This window comes from Talpa occidentalis, unplaced genomic scaffold, assembly GCF_014898055.3.
Source record: "Talpa occidentalis isolate TD23 unplaced genomic scaffold, MPIMG_talOcc4v2.1 talOcc4.10, whole genome shotgun sequence".
In the NCBI taxonomy this organism is placed as follows: domain Eukaryota; kingdom Metazoa; phylum Chordata; class Mammalia; order Eulipotyphla; family Talpidae; genus Talpa; species Talpa occidentalis.
This window is the reverse complement of record NW_023600993.1, coordinates 54604632-54627893: the sequence shown is the minus strand read 5'-3', so window position 1 is coordinate 54627893 and position 23262 is coordinate 54604632. Positions and strand designations below refer to the sequence as shown.

Sequence of the window (23262 nt, the reverse complement as noted above, 5' to 3'; positions counted from 1 at the left end):
GGCCTGATTGTGGCGCAAGGCTTGGAAATCTGTGCTTTAAAAAGCATCTGCCATATAATTTTGTTGGGCCAAGTACAAGCTCTTGAAGGATAATGGTGGAAAAGTTGTCATATAAGCAAACAGACTTTGTTAATCTAAAATATTTAAGAAATATAAATCTATTAGATTGTGAGCAACCACCTTTGATTCTAGCTTGTAAAACAAAAAATATGTATTTTTTTCATTTGAAAGAGATGGGATCTTATAAAATTAGAGGAAAAGCTGAATTGGAGCAGGAAGTGGGCAGCACCTGGGATCTGCAGGGTGGGAACTTATTCATGCTGGCTTTTTAGCATTGTTGCCAGGATGAGCCAGACTCAGCCACTTTCTGTTCTGGGGTTCCCAGATTCAGGTTCCTACATGGTCAGACTGGTTTAACAGGAGTTGGGGTGTACAGGGCTCTAAGACTGCACACAATAGGGGAAGTCATTTCTTAAGGACACTGGGGTGCTGTTACCAATGGGAAAGGAAATCGGGGTGGGTTATTAAAAACAGCTGATGTCTTTTATTCACAAATAAATTTTGCATGCGTTACACTTTGAAAATCCATTTCACTAATAGAGAGGGGCTAACCTAGCATCACAGGTTGAGTTGAAGATGGAAAACCTAAGAAGGTCAGCTGATGAACACGTAGAGTGGATAACAGTGGTTATTTGGCACATGAGCAGTAACTATCTGAAATAGATCTATTTATTTTACTTTTTAAAGATTTATTTATTTATGCATACAAGAACTGGGGTATAAGCCAGAAGTGAAGGGGGCGAGAGGATTCACTGGAGAGAATGGGGAGGAAGAACAGGCAGATCCACTGAAATACACTGCTGAGCAGCGGGCAAGAGAGGAAAGGTCTGCTGCGCCATGTGGGTAGCTCCCTGGCTGGCCCGAGATTGAACTCATGCTGCAGTGGCTGTCAACAGCTTGATAGCCCTGTGTCTTTCACCCCTGCACCACCGGGAGGCCCTGAAATGGATCTATTTTAAACACCTTGATCGAGGCTATTAAAATATGATGTTTAAAAATGGTGAAGTGCTCAGATTATTTTTCTGCTGCTGAGGAAATAATATAGTGAATGATTTTTAATTTTAAAATCCACAAAGCTTCAAACCACTGCATTTTATTTTAAAATGTTTTCAAGACAATGTGTCTTCAAATCCTAAGTTTTTGTTGGTTTTATCTCCATTTTACAAAGATGAAGAATCTCATTAACTGATTATGTGTGGGTCTAAAATCGCTCACTGATTCCTTTAGGAGTCTCCATTTATTTCCAGAAACTCCTCACTACTTGCAATTGATTTGATTTGCTCCTTATATTTATGATTATTTCATACTCCTGGGGTCTCTAAGATTGTGGAATAATAGCTCATGCCTGATCATTTTAACTTCATGATAAACAGGGTTGGTTCTAATTTGCAACATGGTAACAAGAGAATACACATCTGGTTGCACCATCAACAGATTTTTGTTTTGTTTTTTTAATGTCTCATTTGGGAAGTGAGTTTTCTCACCATCTTCTTCCAGAATATACCGTGTTCTAGAAAAGGGCAATCAATTCTTCCAAGAAGACTTCCTGGATCATATACAGTTTAAAGAAGCTCTTCTCTTCCTTTAGCCATGTAGAGTAAGTAAATGATATCAGGCTTTTCTGCCCTCCCGCCATCAGGATAGATGATGGATCCTTGCGGTCCTGAATGCATGCCTGATGGCGGGCACCTGGAATAGGGTGTGGGCATAAGTAGATGGGATTCACCTGGGCTATGACTGGGCTTATAAGGGGATGCCAGTAGAGAAGCAGAACCATGAGAAGTAGAACCATGAGAGCAGAAGAGAAGCAGAGACCATCACAGAAGGCCGGAGAGCCCAGAAAGAGTGAAGACTTGCTGGGGCTGGGAGGCCTGCCAACCTCCAGGCCCCCCGGCACCCCTTGCCAGTCGTGTACCTGGTAAATCTCAATAAAAGCCTGCAAAAGCCACTGAGGGCTCCAGGACTCCTCCTTACCCCATCTGCTCGGATCATAGAGAACCTGCCCTGTGCTCATTCCTGCCTTTACAAGCCACAATAATCTTTTTTACTCTCTCCCTTGTTCCCTGCATAGCATTTATTATAACTTATGATTATGACCAACTTGTTGCTACTCTTTGGAAGTCTACCTCCTTCAATGAAAGGTAGATTTTGTGAAAACAGGAACTTGGTTTACTTTGTTGCCATATATGCTGCCCTGTGGCCAGCACACTGTAGGTGCTCAAATAATATCTGCTGAATGAATGAGCCAAAGTAAGCCTCCCTCTGCCATATTTGCCTTTCTCCTTTGAACTCTTTTTCTCCTCACTTCCCTTCTCTCTCTCTCTCTCTCTCTCTCTCTCTCTCTCTCTCATTTACTTCTCCTTTTACTCCACTGTCTTAATTTCATTCATCCCACCAACCAGCATGTCTAAAGACCAACTCCATTTAAGGAACAAAGCCTTACACTATTGTAGGGTAAGCGATTATCAGGCTTTTCTGCCCTCCTGCCATTAGAATTAATGATGGATCCCTGTGGCCCTAAATGCATGCCTGATGGTGGACACCTGGAGTAGGGTGTGGGCATGCACAGGTGGGTACACCTGGGCTGAGATGTGGGCTTATAAGGGCAGCCTCACGGGCCAGAGGACCGGAACCAGCAGGAAGAGAACCAAGAGGGAAAGAGTAGCAGAACAAGAGGGCAGAGTGAGAATGCCAGAGAGCCCAGAAAGAGTGAAGATTCGCCAGGGGCTGCCTGGATTGCCATACCACATGTAAAATCCCAATAAAACCCTGAAAAAGCCACCAAGGGCTCCAGGACTTCTATTCTGCTCTGTGCCTTCCTGCCACTACAACTATGAAAGAATGGTGGTAGATATAACCCCTTCTCATAATGACCCTACACTCTCATTCTCCTCTCTCGTGCTTTATGTCAGAGTTCATGGACTTCCTAAACTTCCCAAACAATGATTTGTTACTCATTTCCTAGATCAGCACTAATACCAAATGACTGAGCTTGTCAACCCCACATCTCACTATCAATTGCCAGCTGCTGGGTGCTGTCTCGGGGTGAATCTATAACGTGGTTGCATTCTCACAAGCAGAGCTGTAGAGGTCCTGGGCAGGATGAGAACTAGACTCTGATGGGGACACTGAAGAGGCTTATCCCACTTGACTTCTGCCTTGCTTCCTGTAGCTCCAGCAAACTCCAAAGAGAACTGACTCACAGCTGGGTTGGGGATCAATTCAAAGGCTAGGCCAGGCCAATCACGCGTTCTCTCTCGTTTGCATCAGGAAATAAAAAAATTCATCATCATTGGCTGTGGATTTGGACAACTGTGTTGACTTGGGATAGGGAAAATGGAGTTAAGTCAGGCTTTTTCTGTCCCTACACCCTTAGCCTCTGTGGTCTTGCACTCCTCCTAGGTTTTGGATACCTGGAGCCAAGAGGCATGGGCAACGGGGCTCTTACACCTATGATTAGGGACACCTGGACCCTGAGAGCATGGGGTGTGCACATACGTAAGTACAGACACCTAGGCCCAGAAGTGGGGGGAGATAAAAACAATGGCATCACTCTGAAGCTAGGGGGCTTAGCTGCTGTTTCCCTGCTGGTTGGCCTGTCCTCTGATTCAGCATTAAAGGCCTGGAAAATGATACGGAGGGCTCCAAAATTCTCTTTTCATCTGCAAGAATTAACAATGAACCTACCTGGCCTGGGGTGGTTGCCCAACACTTGGGTTTGGGCTACGTGCAGACAAAAAATACGGTCCAAGATAAGGAATCATATGTGCACTAAGGGAAGCAAAGCTGACAGAAATAGGGGGCTTCTGAGTGATGGAAAGACCAGTTTGGTCCTCAGCAGCTTCCCAGAGTTGATTCATATGAGGTTTGGTATGATCTTGTCCATGTGTTCACAGGACAGCTCCTGGGTTCCTTATTTAGTTGGCCCAAGTGGAGTTTCGTTCCCTGCAACCTAAGGATATTAATCAAATCTCATATTTCGATGCAGGATTATCTTTTGGCCACTGTCAAACTTACCCTTTTCTGTGGAATTCTGCACTTAATTTAATCTTACCTGTAAGAGATGTGAGCTCAACCTCCCAACTATTGAAGAAACTGGCCGGCTCGTCTACGTGCCCCCGTGGGCTTCAGCTGTCTCCACTTGAATCAGTCCATTACCCAGCATGGCAATTACACACCCACAGACATTTACTGTCTAATTATAGCAAGAATTTTAAAACATTTTTTAAGCTAATGACTTTTAAGCACATTTTAAAAAGCAGTGTTATTGGCTACAGGAAGCGATAATAACAATATTGCAGACATGCGCCCCGCTTTTATGTGCATTGCTTCGCCCATGGCAACTCGAAGAACCAAAACAATAAGTGTGTTTGTTTCTTGTGTTGGAGGGAATCTCCTTCCTTCTCTCCTTTCCAGGGGTACAGGCAACAAATCTTTTTTTCAAATATTGTTCCAGTTTGTTTAGGGGCTCACCATCAATACAAATAAAGAAAAAGCTTACAATGTTCTGGCTAACACTAGATTTTGGTTCAAAGATCTCATGTTTAATAAAGTACCTGGCTAAAGTAGGAAGCAGAAAGATCAAACACAGGCTATACAAAGGACAGTCAAGGAGTTCACCTGACACTGTTCTAAAGCTAGACAACTTGGTTACTTACTTCCTACTGCTTGGAACCAGATGTAGAGCAACTTCATAATTATTTTATCGTATTCTTGTAGCCAGTGGATCGAAGATGGGGCATGCAAAGTCCATTAAACTCAATTGTTTTTCAGCTTCTTTTAAAGACCAGGGGCTTGTTTCTAATTGAAAAGCTGCTTGTATCATTGACTCACTGATCACATCCTCACATAATCTGCAACAGGCTAAGATTTCTGGGGAGGCAACTGCGTGAATCTTTTGAATTCCTCCTTTTGGGAATATGGACAGGTAGGCTCGCGACAGTTTTAACCACACAACAGCGAGGAGAAAGCAGTATTCAAAGGAGAGAAATAATGCAGTAGAGAAATAAATTTTAGGGTATCTGCTCAACACTCTAGGACCCCCTCTGAGAACTTGCCCTCCTCACAAATGCACAGCGCTGGAGTTGGGGGGGTCTTGGTGTGTACCCTTGCTCTGGGACACGTACGTAGTTAACTCTTTGTAGGGTAGGTAAAAGGTATCAGGCTTTTCTGCCCTTCTGCCATCAGGATAGATGAGGGAACCCCGTGATCCTGAATGCATGCCTGATGGCGGGCACCTGGAGTGGGTACACCTGGGCTGAGAGACTGGCCTTTTAAGGGCAACATCACGGGGATGCCAGTAACAGCAGAAGCCGGGAGAGAAGCAGAGCCATGAGAAGAGCAGAGAGAACGTGAGAGAAGGCCGGAGAACCCAGAGTGAAGATTTGCTGGGCGCTGGGAGGACTGCCAGCGTCCCAGCCCCACAGCGCCCCTGCCAGCCTTGTACCTGGTAATCTAAATAAAAAGACCTGCAAAAAGCCACTAAGGACTCTGACTCCTCTTTTACCCGGTCTGCTGGATCACAGAAAACTTGCACTGTGTCCATTCCTGCCTCCTACACTCTTTCCATTGCTACCTTGGTGTAAGGTAAATGAAGTTAAAAAATCAGGCTTTTTTCCACCCTCCCACTGCTAGCATGGATGCCCGGGGCCTAGAGGCACGGGCATGAATACATGTGCCTAGAATTGTGGGCGCCTGGGTCCAGGAATTACGGGGCGCACATGTGTAAGTGCAGGCACCTGTGTGCCAGGAGGCCAGGGACAAAGGGGCAGTGTCACTCAGAGAAGGTGGCTATAGGACTACAACTGTGGCTATGAGTGGACCACTCAGGCAAACCCATGACACCGCGTCAGCCTGGGAACACCAGAGAAAACACCACAGAGCCCAGAGAGACTACAAAGATTTGCAGAGGGCTGAGAGACTGGAGGGCTGAGGGCTGAGAGACTGGAGGGCTGAGGGCTGAGAGCTGGCGCTTCCTGGGCCCCCAGCCTGGCCTGTGCCTGCCTCCTTGCATGCTGGCCTCTCTGCCTGGTGTGCCTGTCTGTGTACCTGGTTCCTAAGACAGCACTAAAGGCCTGTAAAAATCTATTGAAGGCTCCAAAATTACCTTTTTGTCATCGAGAACTGACAATGAACCTACCTGGCCTGAGATGGTTGCAAAACACTTGGTCTATAAAATGGGGATTACATTCTAAAGTTGTTGTGAGGATTAAATAAGATAATATTTAAAAGCACCTGTACTTAGTAAGTAAGAAATGTCAGCGATTATTCCGTGGCTCCATGCTCCTGGGCTAGCTGACTTATGGTAGAACTAGCCAATTTCTCCCCTGGGAATTTGGAACTGGGATGAAGTTAGTGTTTCTGTGTGGTCAGACTTGGAATGGTTAGTCTTTCTTTGTGGCTAAACCTGGGTCATTTGTTTTAAGGCCAGAGGAGCAGAGAATGAGGTTCTCCAAAGAAAGGAAGGAATAGCCTTGGTTAGGTGAAGTCCAACAAGGCTTCCTCTTGATTTTCCCTTTCCTGCTTCAGATTCTGAACTAAATGTGCTGGGATTCCTGCTCTGAGTTCTAGACACAAATTTGCATATAAAATATTTTGTGCTTAGACTAACTCTGGGCTCTTTCATTTACAATCAAAGGTTCTAACCAGTATATCTATATCTAGAAAAAAGATGAAATTTGCTTAAGAAGATAAAGGGAGGTACAGATTTTAAATTTCCTGGTTCTTCTCAGAGTGAAATGGAGTAAAACATGTCCCAAGTAAAAAGGCCAACCTTCTCTTTCTCTAATGAATGAGTTACTGGGACTCTAACAGAGAAACTCTATCGGTCTCTTGCTTTTCCAGGATGTTATCCTTTGATTCAGGTTAGTTTTCACTTTAGAATTTTGTTCAAAAAATATATAGAGGGAGCTTCCTGGTGCAATTACAGGCAGAAGTCTATAAATAGGAGTCTCTAGTTGTGGATTTTTAAAGACAAAGGAAAGGCCTGAGTAGGCTGGGGTGAGAACTGCATCCCCCTCACCCCCCTCCACCAAGATCTTTGTCAAGGAAAAAACATGGTTTTGATTTTAACAACATTCTAAAGTTTTAGCAAAGAAGATAAAAAAGAAAACTTTATTTGCTTTAGGTTGTCAATACTAAAACACAGACCAGAAATTTTTATCTTCTTCCCTCCTCTAGCTCCACCACATCATTGAATTAACAATGTAAGTAGAATTTCTTTTGCCCCAGATGAAAAGAAAAAGGGAGTTGGGAATCTTAGTCCATATCCTAGGCTCTTTTAACCTTGAGCAAGTCACTTAACAGTAAAGGATCCCAAAAATCAATTCCCTTTAAGCTAGCATTAGTTCCGGCTCTTGAGGGTCTCCATGCCTAGATTACAATGTTTTCATTCAGTTGTGTGCCTCCTATTAATTTTGACTGGGCTTCTTAGAAAAATGGTATGTCAAAATCTAAAAGATACAGTGGAAAAATGGAGTCCAGTGTTGGAGGTTCAACATTTGGCCTTTTGTGTCAGCAGTCGTGAGGACCCCCCACCATAGGACTCTAGAGGGTGGAAGAAAGGAATACTTCACAGGGAAACACAGGCCCAATTCAAGCTCACGCAATAGCAGACTGGGCTGGAATGTGCTCTGGGAGGAGGTGGGCGTACTCCTACACAAACAGCATTCTTGAAAGAAAACCTACCTGGATTGAAATAAAAAATGATATTTAATAAATCCTGGTCTCCCCATGTGATGGCATTCTTGTACTTCTGGTACAGAGGGTACAACATGTCCTTCCAAGCCAAGCCTGTTGAAATCATGCTGTTCTGGAAAAGAGAAAACTGTGATAATGGCTGCAGCAAAGCAAAAACATCTTGTCTACCGAGAAACAATTAGAGCAATTGATCTCCACCCCTCTTTTTTCTCTCTTCCTTCACTCCCCTGCCAAGAATTAAGCAAAAGAGGGGATTCTAGCTGGTCTCAAGGCACAGAACGAAATTAAACCAGGGCTGTACACTATAGAATTTTCAGAAATACACAGGGATACTGGATGGACCTGGAAGTGAGAGCTGAGCCTCTGGTTTGCACTCTGAAAACCACGCCTGAAGTTGAACCTCTCTTATGCTTAATTCTTATCTCTGAAGTGAAGGAACAAAATACAGTGAGAAGAACTGAGGCTTAAAGAAAAATATTTTTTCCTTGCTTAAAATAGTATTTATATTTAAAATAAAAGCAAGTAGAGACAACTAGTCACAGAGGAGCACTTTTAACATAATTGTGCTCACATCTTCACCTAAGAGCAAATGGAAGCATCCAAGACTATGACTGCTTTGGTGGTGGGAAAACTATGGTGACCATTCCTGAGGGGCAAAATAGTATACTGTGAAAAAATAAAGAAGGATGCTTCAAAAATTAACAACAACAACAACAAAAGCCTTTAAATGGTACACATTGACTCTGTTCTAAAGTATATAATGGTCCACACAAGGGACTATGGCGATGGTGCATGGGTGAATCGGCGGTGGGAATTCTATGGGGACTACACCTGAGAAGAGAAAGCAAACGTTGTACAAAAATGAACCATGATGTAAAATATATATAAATAAATAAATTACATTAAAAAAATAAAAGCAGCACATTCACAGACTAAATATTCGAAGACACACAGAGACACAAAACTTAAAAAGTAAAACCATTCTTCCTCTATCCTACAATTCCTATTCCCACTTTCCCAGGAGTATGAGCAATGAACAATTACTGGTCTCTTAGGAATGCCGGAAATTTCTAAAGCATAAAAGGGATCATGTTCTATATAATATCATGCTTTGCTGCACTGGAATTTTTTCACTTTCTATGCTTTTAAAGATCTTATTTTATCTTACTTAAAGACTGACCTAGTTCTTTTTTTTTTTTTTTAATAGAGGCATGTTTTTCTTTATTTATTTGTTTGCTTGTTTGTTTTGTTTATACATGCACTGGGTATAGTCAGAAGTGCGGGAGGGTGAGAGAATTCACCAGAGCCAGAGCGAGGGGAAGAGCAGGCAGAAGGACCGAAGTACACTGCTGAGGGGAGCAGCGGGCTGCAGGAGAGGTCTGCGCGCCATGTGGGACCCTCCTCTGGTGGCCGGGGAGCAGCCGGGGATTGAACCGGCACCGCAGAGGCCACAGGCAGCTTCGCAACCCAGCGCTCTACCGCTGCGCCACCGGGGAGGCCCTGACCTAGTTCTTTTTAATATGAGGATAATTTTCTTTTTACTAGTTCTCTGCTATGTTCATTGAGGTTCTTCCTAGTAATTTGCTAGACTAAAAGATAAAGCCATGAACCATCTTGTACAATATACCTGTGTACTTATATATGTATCTACCTTGCTTATTGCAAGAAATTTTCCATGGCTTTCAAAGCCTTGGACATAGAGCGCAAACATGGAATTCAGAAATGCAACATAATTTTTCTGAATAGTAACTCCATCAAAGGTTTAAATTCTACAGTCATCTGCACTTTCCCTGAATAAACAACTATTTCATAAATGTATTTCCAAATACATATCTCCTCCCTGGCTCCTTCCATCCTCACCTTATAAGTCATCTATTTCCAAAGTCAACACACTGACACTCTAGGAGTGTCACTATTAAAAAAGCAAAATCCTAATTTTTTAAACAGGTAAATATAAGATACATCCTTACCTTGAACTGGGCACTTCTTATGCGAGTTAAATTCATTAGCATGACTCCTGAATTAACTCCTGCAGAGCCATAGAATGGGTGCCGAGCAAAGCGACTGTACCAGCCAATCTTGGGGATCTCATGCTCGGGTGCCATGGCCGCAAGTTGGGTAGAATTAAACTGCCTCAGAAACTTCCAGATGTCATCAACAGGTCTTAGAAAGAGAACATCAGTGTCTACATAGAGAAGTGAGTCCACATCCTTTAAAATCACCTTTGTGCATATTGGCAGGAAGAGGGAGAAAACAAAACAAAAGCAAGTCAGAAAACAAGGAAGTGGCTGACATGTCAAGGTGCTACCAGTTTCACTGATTAATGCTGAATCACAGAAAGATTATCACTCTTAGATCCCATTTTCCCCTCCTTAAAGGAAAAAGTATCAATCAAGGAGTAGAAACTCAAAAGGAGATAAATCTTCATCTAGACTGGTCCAGTTCCAGGCCCCTGGGATATGTTTGGAAACAGTTAATTTCTTAAAGGACTGAAAAACATCAGCAAATTACATGGCTCTCTCTTCTAGCATCCAATGAGGCCATCAGTCCTTTGAGTTTATTCTTGGAAGCGCCAGGTCCAACGGGTTTGGACAACTTGAAGTGAACAATCCTGGACCCGCTTGTGTCAGGCTTTGGGGTAGATACTCCACATCTGGCTTCATTTCCTTTAGTGTTGATGGATATGGCCGTGCAGCTTTTGGAAATATTTTCAAATGAGATTTGGATCTGGGAATAGGCAAAGCAAGTCATTGGCCAACTCAGGCAAACTTTTCCTCTAAAGAGTCAGATAGTGAAAATTTTAGGCTCTATTGCAATTAATTACCCAACTTTGTAGTTATTTCATGAAAGCAACACTGGCAATACATAAATGAATGAGTGTGGCTATGTTCCACAAAACTTTATTTTAGGGACACTAAAATGTAACTTCATATAATTTTCAGATTTCACAAAATCTTTTGATTTTTTCCCCACCATATGAAATGTAAAGGCCATTCTTGGCTGACAGACAATGACTAGCCAACTTCTTTTATAATATTAATAGATCAGTCAAGCCAGTGACCTTAAGTAAATGGGTTCCCCTGTGCTAATTGCTTAACTTAGTGGTATTTTGCCTTGAGGCTTGAAACTTCAAAGTCTTGTTTAGCAATGGTGTTATTTTGCCTTGTTTTCCCATTGTCCCCCAAATTTAGTGGTAGTTTACCAAGGAAGGATTTGTATCTTCCCAGATCCCTAGGCTAATATCCTAACATAACAATGCTTGTTATGGACTTTGTTAAAACCCTAAGCGCAATGAGATGGTGCTTGCTCTTTGGGAAGTAATTAGAGTTAGATGAGGTCATGAGAAACTTCCTTCTCTCTGTCTCCCTCCCCACCTCCAATGTAAAGCAGTTGTCCTCACACTGGAAAGAGAGCACTAGACATAACCTGGCCACACTGTCACCCTGATCACAGACTTCCAACCTAAGAGAAAATAAATTTCTGTCGTTTATTCCACCCAATGTGGGGCGTTGGGCTATGGTGAGCTAAGACACAATATTTAAAACTGATGAACATAGGCTCAAATGTGATTCAACACAAAGATTTCAGTCTTGAATAATTTCAAATCTTACATGACTAGCCACAGGGCTTATCTTACCTTATCTACTAGAGGAATGAATTTTATAAACCAATACAATGAAATTAAAAATAATGATCATCTACCATTTCATAAAGGATGATCTTGACATTCCTCTTAACAACTTGAATTAGGATGAATTCTTTAAATTAAACACAAAAACTTAAAAAAAATTACATTATTATTATTATGCCCTGGAAAGGTAAAAATTTTGCCACAGATTAGCAAATCTGTTTTACTTGAAAATCACCACTCCAGAGAACTGCAGAAGGACTAATACTCTACAAAGTAAGAGCACGTTATGATACAAATTATATATCATATGTAAATACAATTATGATGTCTTACATGCCAAAACTATCCCAAGGACTCAAGAAACTGCAAGTGTTCCAATAAAAAAATAATTTGGAATTAAAAATTCAAAGAGAAAGAGAAAGCTATTCAAACCTGTGTGAAATAGAATAAATAGCTCTTTATGGCTGATTATCTAATAAGGCCTGAATAAAAGCACATAATATTAATATTTTAATCAATTAAGGGTTATAGACACATCTACCCCAAATTTTCAAGCTCACTGACTTGATTATCTTTTCTGGGGTTCTTAAATCATTATTATTATTAAAGTTATCATTACTTTCTTCAATGAAATTTTTCTCTTCTTCAATAAAATTAATGAGACTACCAGCCTTGATTAAAAACAAAAAGAAAATAAAAAGACTTAAATAAGGTTTTAAAAAGGAAAACAAAAAAAATCTGAAGGATAGAGGGTATTTTGTTATGAGACTACAAGCAATATATTAATCAGGAGAGAAAAAGGCAAATAAGTTTGTTTGTTTTAAGATTTATTTATTTATTTATTTATATATTTATTTATTTATTTATTTATATAAGAACCAGGGTACAGGCCAGATTCACGGGAGGGTGAGAGGATTCACCAGAGACGGAATGGGAACAGAACAGGCAGAATGACGAAATACACTGCTGAGGGGAGCAGCGGGCGACACAGGAGAGGTCTGCCGCACCATGTGGGACCCTCGCCCGCCAGCCGGGATGGAACAGGCGCTGCAGAGGCTGCGGACAGCTTCACAGTTGGCATTCAACCACCTGCGCCACCAGGGGAGGCCCAGTTTTTGTTGTTTTTTTTTTAAAGATTTTTATTATTTATTTATACAAGCACTGGGGTACAGGCCAGAGGCGTGGGAGGGTGAGAGAATTCGCCAGAGACAGAGCAGGGAGCAGAACAGGCAGAAGGACCGAAGTACACTGCTGAAGGGAGCAGCGGGCAAGACAGGAGAAGTCTGCCTCACCATGTGGGAATCTCCCTGGCCGGCCGGGAATCGAACCAGCGCTGCAGAGGCTGCAGACAGCTTCATAGCGCTGCACTCAACCCACTGAAAGGCACGTCCTTTGGACGTGCAGATTGCATTCATTTTTTTACTATTATTAAACAATCATTGGGTGTCTTTCTAGGAAAATTTGTAAGTATACAGCATGGCATTGCTTTTTCTTTATAACTTAGTAAATGTTTATGTGGGTCAATCTCCCTAAAAGGCTTAGACAGGCTTTTCTCAATATGCTCAGAATAGGTCTCTTGTCCTTGCTGTGGAAACTCAAGTCAGTCAAAGCCCAGTGAGCCTCAGGAGGTCTATCACCATTGCTTAAAGAATGGAGATTATTTTGGGGTGAGGGCAGAGGGCCCTGAAGATTAGGAGAAGCTTCTGTTCTTCCCCAAGTCCTTTCCCTACCTTAGTGAAAGAAGAGATCAAAAAGTCCTAAGCTTCTGCTCTTTTTCCTAATTGAAAAAGCAGTCACTACCCACACTTTTATGACCTAGAAGAATGTAGTTTGGGGATGTGGGGTCAGTTAGTCCCCCCAAAAGGGTCAGATAAACTTTTCTTAACAGGTCCAGAGTAGGCCTCTGGTTGAGACGGCATAGGTGAATTGAAAGTGAGCTGGCAGGAGAAGTTGCCCAACATCCTCCCTGAACAGATGGACTAAAGCACAGCTGGCGGGAGCTGCTTAACATCTTGTTTTAACAACTTGTTTGCTATATCCCAGCAGACTAACAAGCGGCCACATCTTGACAGACAGTGACCTATCCTGACCTTCTCGTGCTATATACAGGAGGTACCATGTGTCCTGATACATGGCTGTTGTTTTAATAACAACTGCACCATTTTGGCCTCCCCAGTGATGCAGTGGGCTGAGCGCAGCGCTGTGAAGCTGTCCACAGCCTCTACAGTGCGGGTTCGATTCCTGGCCGGCCAGGGAGATACCCACATGGCGGGGCAGACCTCTCCTGTCTCGCATGCTGCCCACCTCAGTAGTGTATTTCAGTCCATCTGCCTGTTCTGCTCTCCGCTCTGTCTCTGGTGAATCCTCTCACCCTCCAGCGCCTCTGGCCTGTACCCCACCTCTTGTATAAATAAATAAATCTTAAAAAAAACAAACAAACTGCACCATTTCCTAGAAGGGAGGATAACTGAGGGTCTCGCAGGCACAGGTCGTAAAAATCCAAGGTCACAGTAGCATGCTAACATGGACACCCATGGGTGGAGATTTAAGATGCTAATTAGATGTGTGATGTATGAAAAAATCAAATAACCTATCTATGCACACCCCAGTACAATGCAGCCCCAAACAAGCTATGATGCTGCTTCACACACTAGTAGACAAGCCCCTTAAAACCCCTCTCCAAGCTCCCTTCAGGGAGCCAGGATGGAAACACTCTCTTTCAGCACTGCCTCCCTTGTGCTTGAGTACAAGTCTAATAAAATGTTGTCTGGATGTATTTTGTCTTGCCTCTTCCCTAATTCTTTTTTTTTTTTTTTAAAGACTCATTCATTCTATGCATACAAGAACTGGGGTACAGGCCAGAGGTGTGTGGGGTGAGAGGATTCACCAGAGACAGAGTGGGGAGCAGAACAGGCAGATCTACTGAAAAACACTGCTGAGGGGAGCAGCAGGCGCGACAAGAGAGGTCTTCTATGCCATGTGGGTGGCTCCCTGGCCGGGGATCAAACTTGTGCCGCGGTGGCTGTGGGTAGCTTCATAGGTTGTGTCCCAACCCCTTGTGCCACAAGGGAGGCCCCCCTCCTCGCTAATTCTTTTATAAGATGTTAGAACCTCCACCAAGTTCCCAAGTCAGCATCATAGTCACCTTGGTATGGGAACTAGAAGTCATTTAAGGTCCTGTGAACAGCCTATTTAAGGTCGTATGCAGCCTATTACCATTACTTAGAGAATACAGATTGTCTCCTAACCTCCTGAAGGTTAGGAGAAGCTTCAGTTCTTGCCCAAGTCCTTCCCCTCTCTGTAATAGAAGAAGAGATCAATATGTCCTAAGCTTCTACCTATTTCCTAGTTGAAGAAGCAATCACGGGCCTCCCTGGTGGTGCAAGAAGTTAAGACATAGCATTATGAAGCTATCAGCAGCCAGCATGAATTTGTTCCCTGGCCAGGGACCTACCCACATGGCGCGGCAGACCTCTCCTGTCTCGCCTGCTGCTCCCCTCAGCAATGCATTTCAGTCAATCCACCTGTTCAGCTCCCCACTCTGTCTCTGGTGAATCCTCTCATTCCCCCAGTTCTGGCCTACACCCCATTTCTTGTATGCATAAATAAATTTTTAAACATCTTAAAAAAAAAAAAAGACCTAGGAGAATGCAGTTTGGGACCTCATCTAGCTTTAGGTTCATCAGTAAACATAGTCCCTCTACCTAAGAATCTCATTTTTTACTCTGAGAGTAAGGATGAGGTCACTCCCTCCTTCTTTGTCACGTGACATCTTCCCCCTCTCTGCCCTTGATGCCCACTCTAAAATGCAGGATAGATATTCCTGGTTTGCTCCATTATTCTTTAGAATTTACAACCATGTGAACTGTCCATCCGTATTGTATTAAATTGATACCTTTTCCTTTGCTAAGCCACCTGATGCTGTTTTGATTACTTGCCCAGCACTAGTCGGCTGACAAGAATTCAGAGAGGTAAGGGGTAATTTTTTTTTTGGTGCCTTGAGACTTGGCAAGCCAACCAGGAGAAACTAGACTCTACTCCTTGCTTCTGAGAGCTGCTGTGGAAAGGGTTCCTGAATGCCAAACTCCTGAATCTTTCTGTGCACAAGGCATGGAATTGAGAAGTAGAGGATTTTTTTCTCTCTAAAGTTTGGCTTGGCAAAGGAAATATTTTGTGATTGGTACTGTAACTTTTGAATTTCTGACTTTAAAGGACTTTGCTCTTTAATATTGGTTGCTCCCCTCCAGAAGGTATTTATATTCTTTCTTTCTTTTTTTTTTTTGGTACTTGACAGTTTTATTTACTCTGCCATAATATGTAAGCCTCATATCATTTAAGTCTGTAGATATTTTTATTTTTTATTAATTAAAAAATTTTTAAATTGTTGTTCATATTTTTACAGTATTTTATTTCTCCCCTAAGTTGTAGTCCTCGTAAATATCCCACGACCACATCCCCTGTGAACCATCACCAGGGTCCCTTGTGCTCTTCCCACCCCTGTTTGATCCCTTTTCTTCTCCCTCCCCTGCTTTCAGATCTATAGTTTCCTACAAGTTTTGTCTTTTTTTTTTTTTTTTTTACCGTATGTTTGGTTTCCCTGTATTCCTCCTATAAGTGATATCATCTGATATTGCTCTTTTTCCAGAAGGCATTTATTTTCTGTGTTTCCTATTTGTCTCTTAAGACTTTGTTTTTAAATCTTGTTGCTTGGTCTAAGCTGAGTAACGCAGGACTTTCCTGTTCCAAACCTTTTTGAAAGTGAGATTTTGATACTGGTGAAGCTAACTTACTGGTTGACTCTTTTGACTTTAAGAATGTTTGTTCTTAATATTGATTGATCCATATTGGTTTTTCTTTCTCTCAGAACTCTGACTCACTCTCAAAAGAAGTTATTTTAAAAAGCCTTTCCCTTTCCTCCCTGTTGAGACTTTCATTTTCAATCCTCAAATGCAGGATTTGAGGATTTTTTCTTTCCAGAATTTTTTTTTTGAGAAGTGAGATCTCATGTACTGTGTTTCACTCATTTTATGATAGATTTTCCAACTTCAGGTTTGACCTTTCCACTTTAAGGTGTTGCTCTTTTCTGTCCCATGGGTAGGAAATTTCATTTTCCCTACACTTTCCAAGTCTTGATGAAAGGAACTGCCACCTCCAAAGTATGCCTTTTTTAAGAAGGTAAAGCTACTGTTAAGAAAATCTTGAAAGTGAAAAGCCACAAACATTGGTGGGCATGGGTTAAGCACTTAAACATGGTTATGTAACAGGGTGGTCCCCAGGGAAAGGAGAGGATTCCAGGTTCCCTGTCCCACCCAAGGGAGGGTGGAGCTGAGGAGGGAGGCAATGAAGCTGGAGAGGAGACCAGGGAAGGAAGGAAAAAGGATGGAGAGTAAGGAGGAGACCTGGAGGAGGTACATGGAGCAGAGAGACATATGAAGAAGCTACACTTGCTTTTTGGTCCTGGACTAGTCGAAACAGATGTGGGTGACAGACATGTGGGGAGGTTAACAATGGCAGCTTTGATTTTGATTTTGTTCTTTTCCTTCCAGACTTGTTTGGCTGTTTCTGACCCTTTTCTATGGGTCCTTACCAGGTGCCGTAGACTTGTGGCAGGCTTTCGGGCCTTGTGGTCCTGCTTTGGGCCAACAGTATTTGGTTGGGCATTTACCCAAAAGGAGACAGGTAACTTCGGATGCTTAATTTGGAAACTTTATTCTCTGTCTTTTCTTTGTTGCACACTAGTTGTACTAAAGTTCCTTTCCATTGAAGGTCTTACACATTACAGTTATGTTTTGTCTTGATGTGGTAGATGGCAGAACCTATTTAGAATGGGCAGATTTGGGGGTTCTGGGGTGCCCCTCACCCTCCCCTGTAACAGAGCATGTACCACCTCAAAAATAAGTCTCCCATATGAAGGGTCGCTTGATCAAGGGCTGGGATAGATTTAACACTCACCAACTGCAAGAAAATATCACTGTATTTTGAAAGGTACACTGTAAAACAAACACACCCCAAACTCTATGGCATAGTCCTCCTAGGACTATGTTCTGATTGCAAGAGACTCAAGGTTTAGCTGAAAACTCTCAGTATGTATTGAGTCTTTCATTTTGCTGTTTCTTAAACTGGATACTGGGAGTAAAATAAAAAAAGACTTATTGGTTGGCTGAGTTGCTACTAAATTGGAAGACTTCTCAATTACTTATTAGATGATGAAAAACTTAGAGCACTCTCAAACTAAATTACTTATGGGAAAAAATTGAATTAGTAAAGAAAAGGAAATTTTAGAAAATAAACATAGGAAACTATTCTGACTAGCCTAGCAAATTAAAAAAAAAGAACATACATTAGACTTAAGACCATATTTTAGCAAAAATATGGCCTCATCAATACAGTGAATCATTAATATCAAAATATCCTTAAGGTTACTGTAGGCACTCAGGAGCTCTCTTGAGTTTCCAAAACTTGTCTTTGGGTGCTAAATTTGAAACTGTAGATTTAAAGACAAAACGTTTTTTAGGGTCAATGAATAGCAGAAAGTAAAATAAGAGTTCTTAATCTATCCCCACTTCTCATTCGTTTTCCTTCTTATATGCCATTATTTATTTATTTATTTTTAAAGATCTGTTTATTTATTTATACAAGCATTGGGTATAGTCACAAGTGCCGGAGGGTGAGAGAATTCACCAGAGTCAGAGCGGGGAGTAGAGCTGGCAGATTGACGAAGTACACTGCTGAGGGGAGCAGTGGGCGGCAGGAGAGGTCTGCGCGCCATGTGGGACCCTCACGGCCTGGGATCGAACCAGTGCTGCAGAGGCTGCGGGCAGCTTCACAACCCAGTGCTCAACCCCTTGGGGGCTGGGGATCGAACCAGCACTATGGAGGCTGCAGGCAGCTTCCCAACCCAGTGCTCAACCGCTGCGCCACCAGGGAGGCCCCTTATGTGCCATTATTAAAACCAAATCTAAAGGGTTAAATTGCTTCAGACCCCAAGAGCATGAATGACAAAACACCTAGCTAAACTTTTCTCTTCAAGGCTTATACTTACAGATGCAGTTTATATGACATCTTGAGAAATTAAAACAAGCAACGTTGAACTGTGCTTTGAGGCTGGGTGGAGACTTAGGTCACAGAACATGCAGATATAGATAGAGATCATTTAGCTTTCAAAAATTTTCCATGTGTTAAATTTTTTTAAAACTCTCATTTATCTTTAAACATGGCTAAGTTTAATATCTGAGAGGAGGTATTCCCATTACTTAACAAATCATGACAAATTTGCTTAGGTTTAAAAGCATCTTTTTCACACAGACCATAGGAACCAAATTGAAAACTCAGACATAAAGCCACACATATCTGGACAAATAATCTATGACAAAGGAGCAAAGTCTATGCATTGGAACAAGGACAGTCTCTTCAACAAATGGTGCTGGGGAAATTGGACTGCTACATGCAAAAGAATGAAACTAGACTACTACCTCACACCATGTACAAAAACCAACTCAAAATGGATGAAAGAACTGAATGTAAGACCTGAAACCACAGAATATATAGAAGAAAACACGTAAAACACTCCATCACATATACCTCAGAAATATCTTTAAAGACTCATCCCCCAATGCAAAGAAAATGAGGGAAAAGATAAATAGCTGGGACTATATCAAACTAAAAAGCTTCTCTGTAGCAAAAGAGACAATAACCAAGATGAAGAGACACTCCACAGATTGGAAGAAAATATTTGTACTCCATGAAATTGATAAGGGACTGATATCAAAGATCTACAAAGAGCTTACACAACTCAACAAATACAAAATAAAAAATCTAGTCAAAAAGTGGGCAGAATTGGATCTGCCTGGTGGTGCAAGTGGTTAAGTCTCGGCACTATGAAGCTATCGGCAGCCACTGCAGCATGAGTTAGATCCCCAGAAACATGGCCAGGGAGCTACCCACATGGCACAGCAGACCTCTCCTGTCTCACCCGCTGCTCCCCTCAGCAGTGTATTTCTGTTCTGCTCCCCACTCTGTCTCTGGTGAATCCTCTCACCCCCCACACCTCTGGCCTGTACCCCAGTTCTTGTATGCATAAATAAATAAATATTAAAAAAAACAGGCAAAAGAGCTAAAAAGACACTTCTCCAAAGAAAAAATACAGATGGTCAACAGGCACATGGAAAAGTGCTCAATATTACTTATAATCAGGTAAATGCAAATCAAAACCTCAATGATATATCACCTCACACCATTAAGAATGGCCCACATTAAAAAATGAACAACAACAAATGCTGGCAAGGCTGTGGAGAAAAAGGAACTCTTTTACACAGTGGTGGGAGTGTAAACCGTTCCAACCGCTATGGAAAGCTGTGTGGAGGAGTCTCAAATTACTAAAACTGGAGCTACCATATGACCCAGCAATTCCACTCCTTGGCATATACCCAAAAGACACAAAAACACTAATTCAAAAGAAAACCTATACTCCTATGTTCATTGAAGGACTATTTACAATAGCTAAAATATGGAAACAACCTAAATGCCCCCAAACAATGATTGGATCAAGAAGATGTGGTATATCTACACAATGGAATACTACTCAACAATTAAAGATAAACTCATGCCATTCTCAGCAACATGGATGGAGCTGGGAGGGATCATGCTCATTGAAATAAGTCATAAGGAAAAAGAAAAATATTGGATGGGTTCACTTATAGGAGGAACAGGGAAATCATACAAGGGATCAAGAAAAAAAAAGACAAAACTAACAGGCAAACTAGTTGAAAACTAATGATCTCTCTGATATTTATTTAGCAGGGGAGGAGGAGGGAGAGTGATCAAAACAGAAGGGGAGAGTACAAGAGTCTATGGTGATGGTTCAGGGGTGCCTTGGTGGTGGTAATTTTACAGGGACAACTCCTGAAATGATAGATCAAATATTGTACAAAAGTGAACAATGATGTAAAAAATAAATAAAAAGAGGTGCACAGACCTCTCCTGCTGCATCTGCTGCTCCCCTCAGCAGTGTATTTCATCAGTCTGCCTGTTCTGTTGCTCGCTCTGACTCTGGCGAATTCTCTCACCCTCCCGCGCTTCTGACTGTACCCAGTGCTTGTATAAAAAAAAAAAAATCTTAAAAAAAAAAAAAATAAATAAAAAGAAAACATGTCAGAAAATGAAATAAAAGTGTCTCTTTATTCTTTATCAAGTTAGATGCTGGGAAAGTTGCATGCAATATTGATTTTGCAATGGGAATAAAGCCCTTGTGCTACTCAGAAAAATGTCACTCTCTGAATATCATTTTCTAATTTGACCAAACTGCTAATCTCAGGGTTATTATAAAAATGAATCCTTTTAATAATTTGTTTGGTTTTAGTCAATATGAACAGAAAATATTTCTGGCAATGCTAGAGAAGTTCAGAATCATTTCATAACCAAAGAAAGACTTAGGTAATTTCCCTGAGGGTTGGTGATAGTAAAAACCCTTTTCTGTTCAGCCATGAGACCAAGCTCAGTTCTCAGAGAGACAAGAAAACCTCATGCAATCCTATGATTGTTCTTATTGAAGGAGGAAGCTAGGAAATGGGTATAGGCAGTCAGTTAGGAACAAGGTGCCCAAAGCCCCTATGTCCATGTATCAGCCTGATTGAGAAACAATCGCTTGGAGCCAGGAGACCCCTTCCACACCCACACTCCCCAATGAAACCCAGGTGTCCTACATCCATTTGTCAATCTGATTGGGAAACAATCCTGGACCAGGAGGGTGGCCCCTGCTCAACTCAGTAAAGAGTAGAGTGTCCAGAACACCAGCACAATAACACAATGCTAAAGCAATGGACCAAAGCTAGTTTTGGGGAGGTAGAGGTAATATGGGCAAACTCAGTGGGCTCAGTAGCCTAGGAGCCCTATGGGCCCAACCAATCAGCAAAAGACACAACACAGGGATATCCAATACCCGAACCTCCACTCCTCGCCACTATACCCATATAAACACCTCACCACCTCAGTGGCTACCCACTTGGTACCCCTCTCTGTTCAGAGAACTTTCCTGTCTGTCCTTTTTTTTTTTTTAAGATTTTATTTATTTATGTATTTATTGATTTATTGATTTATTGATTTATTGATTTATTTATTTATTTCTACAAGCACTGGGTATAGTCAGAAGCGCTGGAGGGTGAGAGAATTCACCAGAGCCAGAGTGGGGAGCAGAGCAGGCAGAAGGACTGAAGTACACTGCTGAGGGGAGCAGCGGGCGGCAGAAGAGGTCTGCGCGCCATGTGGGACCCTCCTCCGGTGGCCGGGAGCAGCCGGGGATCGAACCGGCGCTGCAGAGGCTGCGGGCAGCCTCACAACCCAGCACTCAACCACTGCGCCACTGGGGAGGCCCCTGTCTGTCCTCTTGTCTATCAATCAGCTACCCATTCAGAACTTGTCTCTGCTTAGAGAGCTGTCCTACCCTTCTTCCTACCTATCAATACATCTTTTGCTATCTGGTAACATTAGTGTCGACATTGAATTCTTTCCTTGCTGAAGACAAGAACCAAGAAGGAGCCTGCCTGGGTCTTCAGACCCCAGGTCTGCTTCCAAACCCCCAATTCATCATGAAGAATATAAAAGACAGATTAGCAATAATGTTGCCAACCACTATAAACCAGGTTCATATACCTAACACCTAATTAAGATCAAAATTATTAAAACATGGATGTTTGAAGTAGAGAAAATTTTTTTAATTAGTATTTTATTTTATATAATTCTTACATCATTTTTCATTTTTGCACAATGTATGCATTATCATTTTGGTTATATTCCCCATACAATTGTACCCCCCCTTATTTTGACCCTAGTTCTTCCTCTCCCTGCCTCCCCCCTGCTCCCCCCCGCCCCTCCCCCATAGTGTGTCTCTGGTTTATAGTTGCTTGTTGATTTTGATTTTTACTTTGTATTAATTAGTCTTTTTCCTGGTCCCTTATTTAGGTTTTCTAGATTCCTGCTATGAGTGAGACCATCCGGTATTTTTCTTTTTCTTTCTGACTTATTTCACTGAGCATGATCCCTTCTAGCTCATCCATGTTGCTGCAAACTGCATGTGTTTATCTTTTTTGATTGCTGAGTAATATTCCATTGTGTATATGTACCACATCTTCTTCATCCAGTCATCTATTTTTGGGCATTTGGGTTGTTTCCATAGCTTAGCTATTGTAAATAGTGCTGCTATAAACACAGGGGTGCCGGTGCCCTTTGGAATAAATGTTTCTGTGTCCTTTGGGTAAATAACTAGGAGTGGAATTGCTGGATCATATGGAAGCTCTATCTTTAGTAGGCCTTTTTATGAGTTACATGAAGGCAGGTAGTCCTAAGCAAACAGTGCATCAAAATAGTTCATCATAGCTGATGTTCCTGGCATCCGTCACATTCAGCCCCCAGAGTTTGTTACTAGCTTCCTGGTTATCTTAACCTTGGTACATCCTGGCCTGCTTGGTTATTTTCTGAAGGTTTCAGGCCTCCCTGGTGGCCCAGGGGTTAAAGTCTCAGTGCTATCAAGCTATTGCCAGCCACTGTGGCATGAGATCAATCTCCGGCCAGGGAGCTAACACACATGGCGTAGCAGACCTCTCCTGTCTAGCCTGCTGCTCCCCTCAGCAGTGTAATTTCAGTCAATCTGCCTGTTCTGTTCCCCACTCTGTCTCTGGTGAATCCTCTTACCCCTTGCACCTCTGGCCTATACCCCAGCTCTTATATGCATAAATAAATGAATCTTTAAAAAAAATTTCTGATGGTTTCAACGTCCAGCAATCATTCAAGCATCATCAGGGCAGTGATCTCAGTTCAAAGCAAGAGTTTAAGTTTAAAGAAAACAGATCATTAGTCATGTAGTGTGTACATGCAGCCTA

At 42.1% G+C, this 23262-nt stretch overlaps 1 protein-coding gene across 1 annotated transcript in view; it reads right to left on the bottom strand.

Moving 5' to 3' along the window:
• GXYLT2 (glucoside xylosyltransferase 2) overlaps window positions 1-23262 on the bottom strand; it is a 119440-nt gene that overhangs the window by 19220 nt on the left and 76958 nt on the right. The window contains 2 exon segments of the mRNA XM_037492852.2: window positions 7747-7870; window positions 9729-9980. Coding sequence (XP_037348749.2) covers window positions 7747-7870; window positions 9729-9980 — 376 coding nt within the window.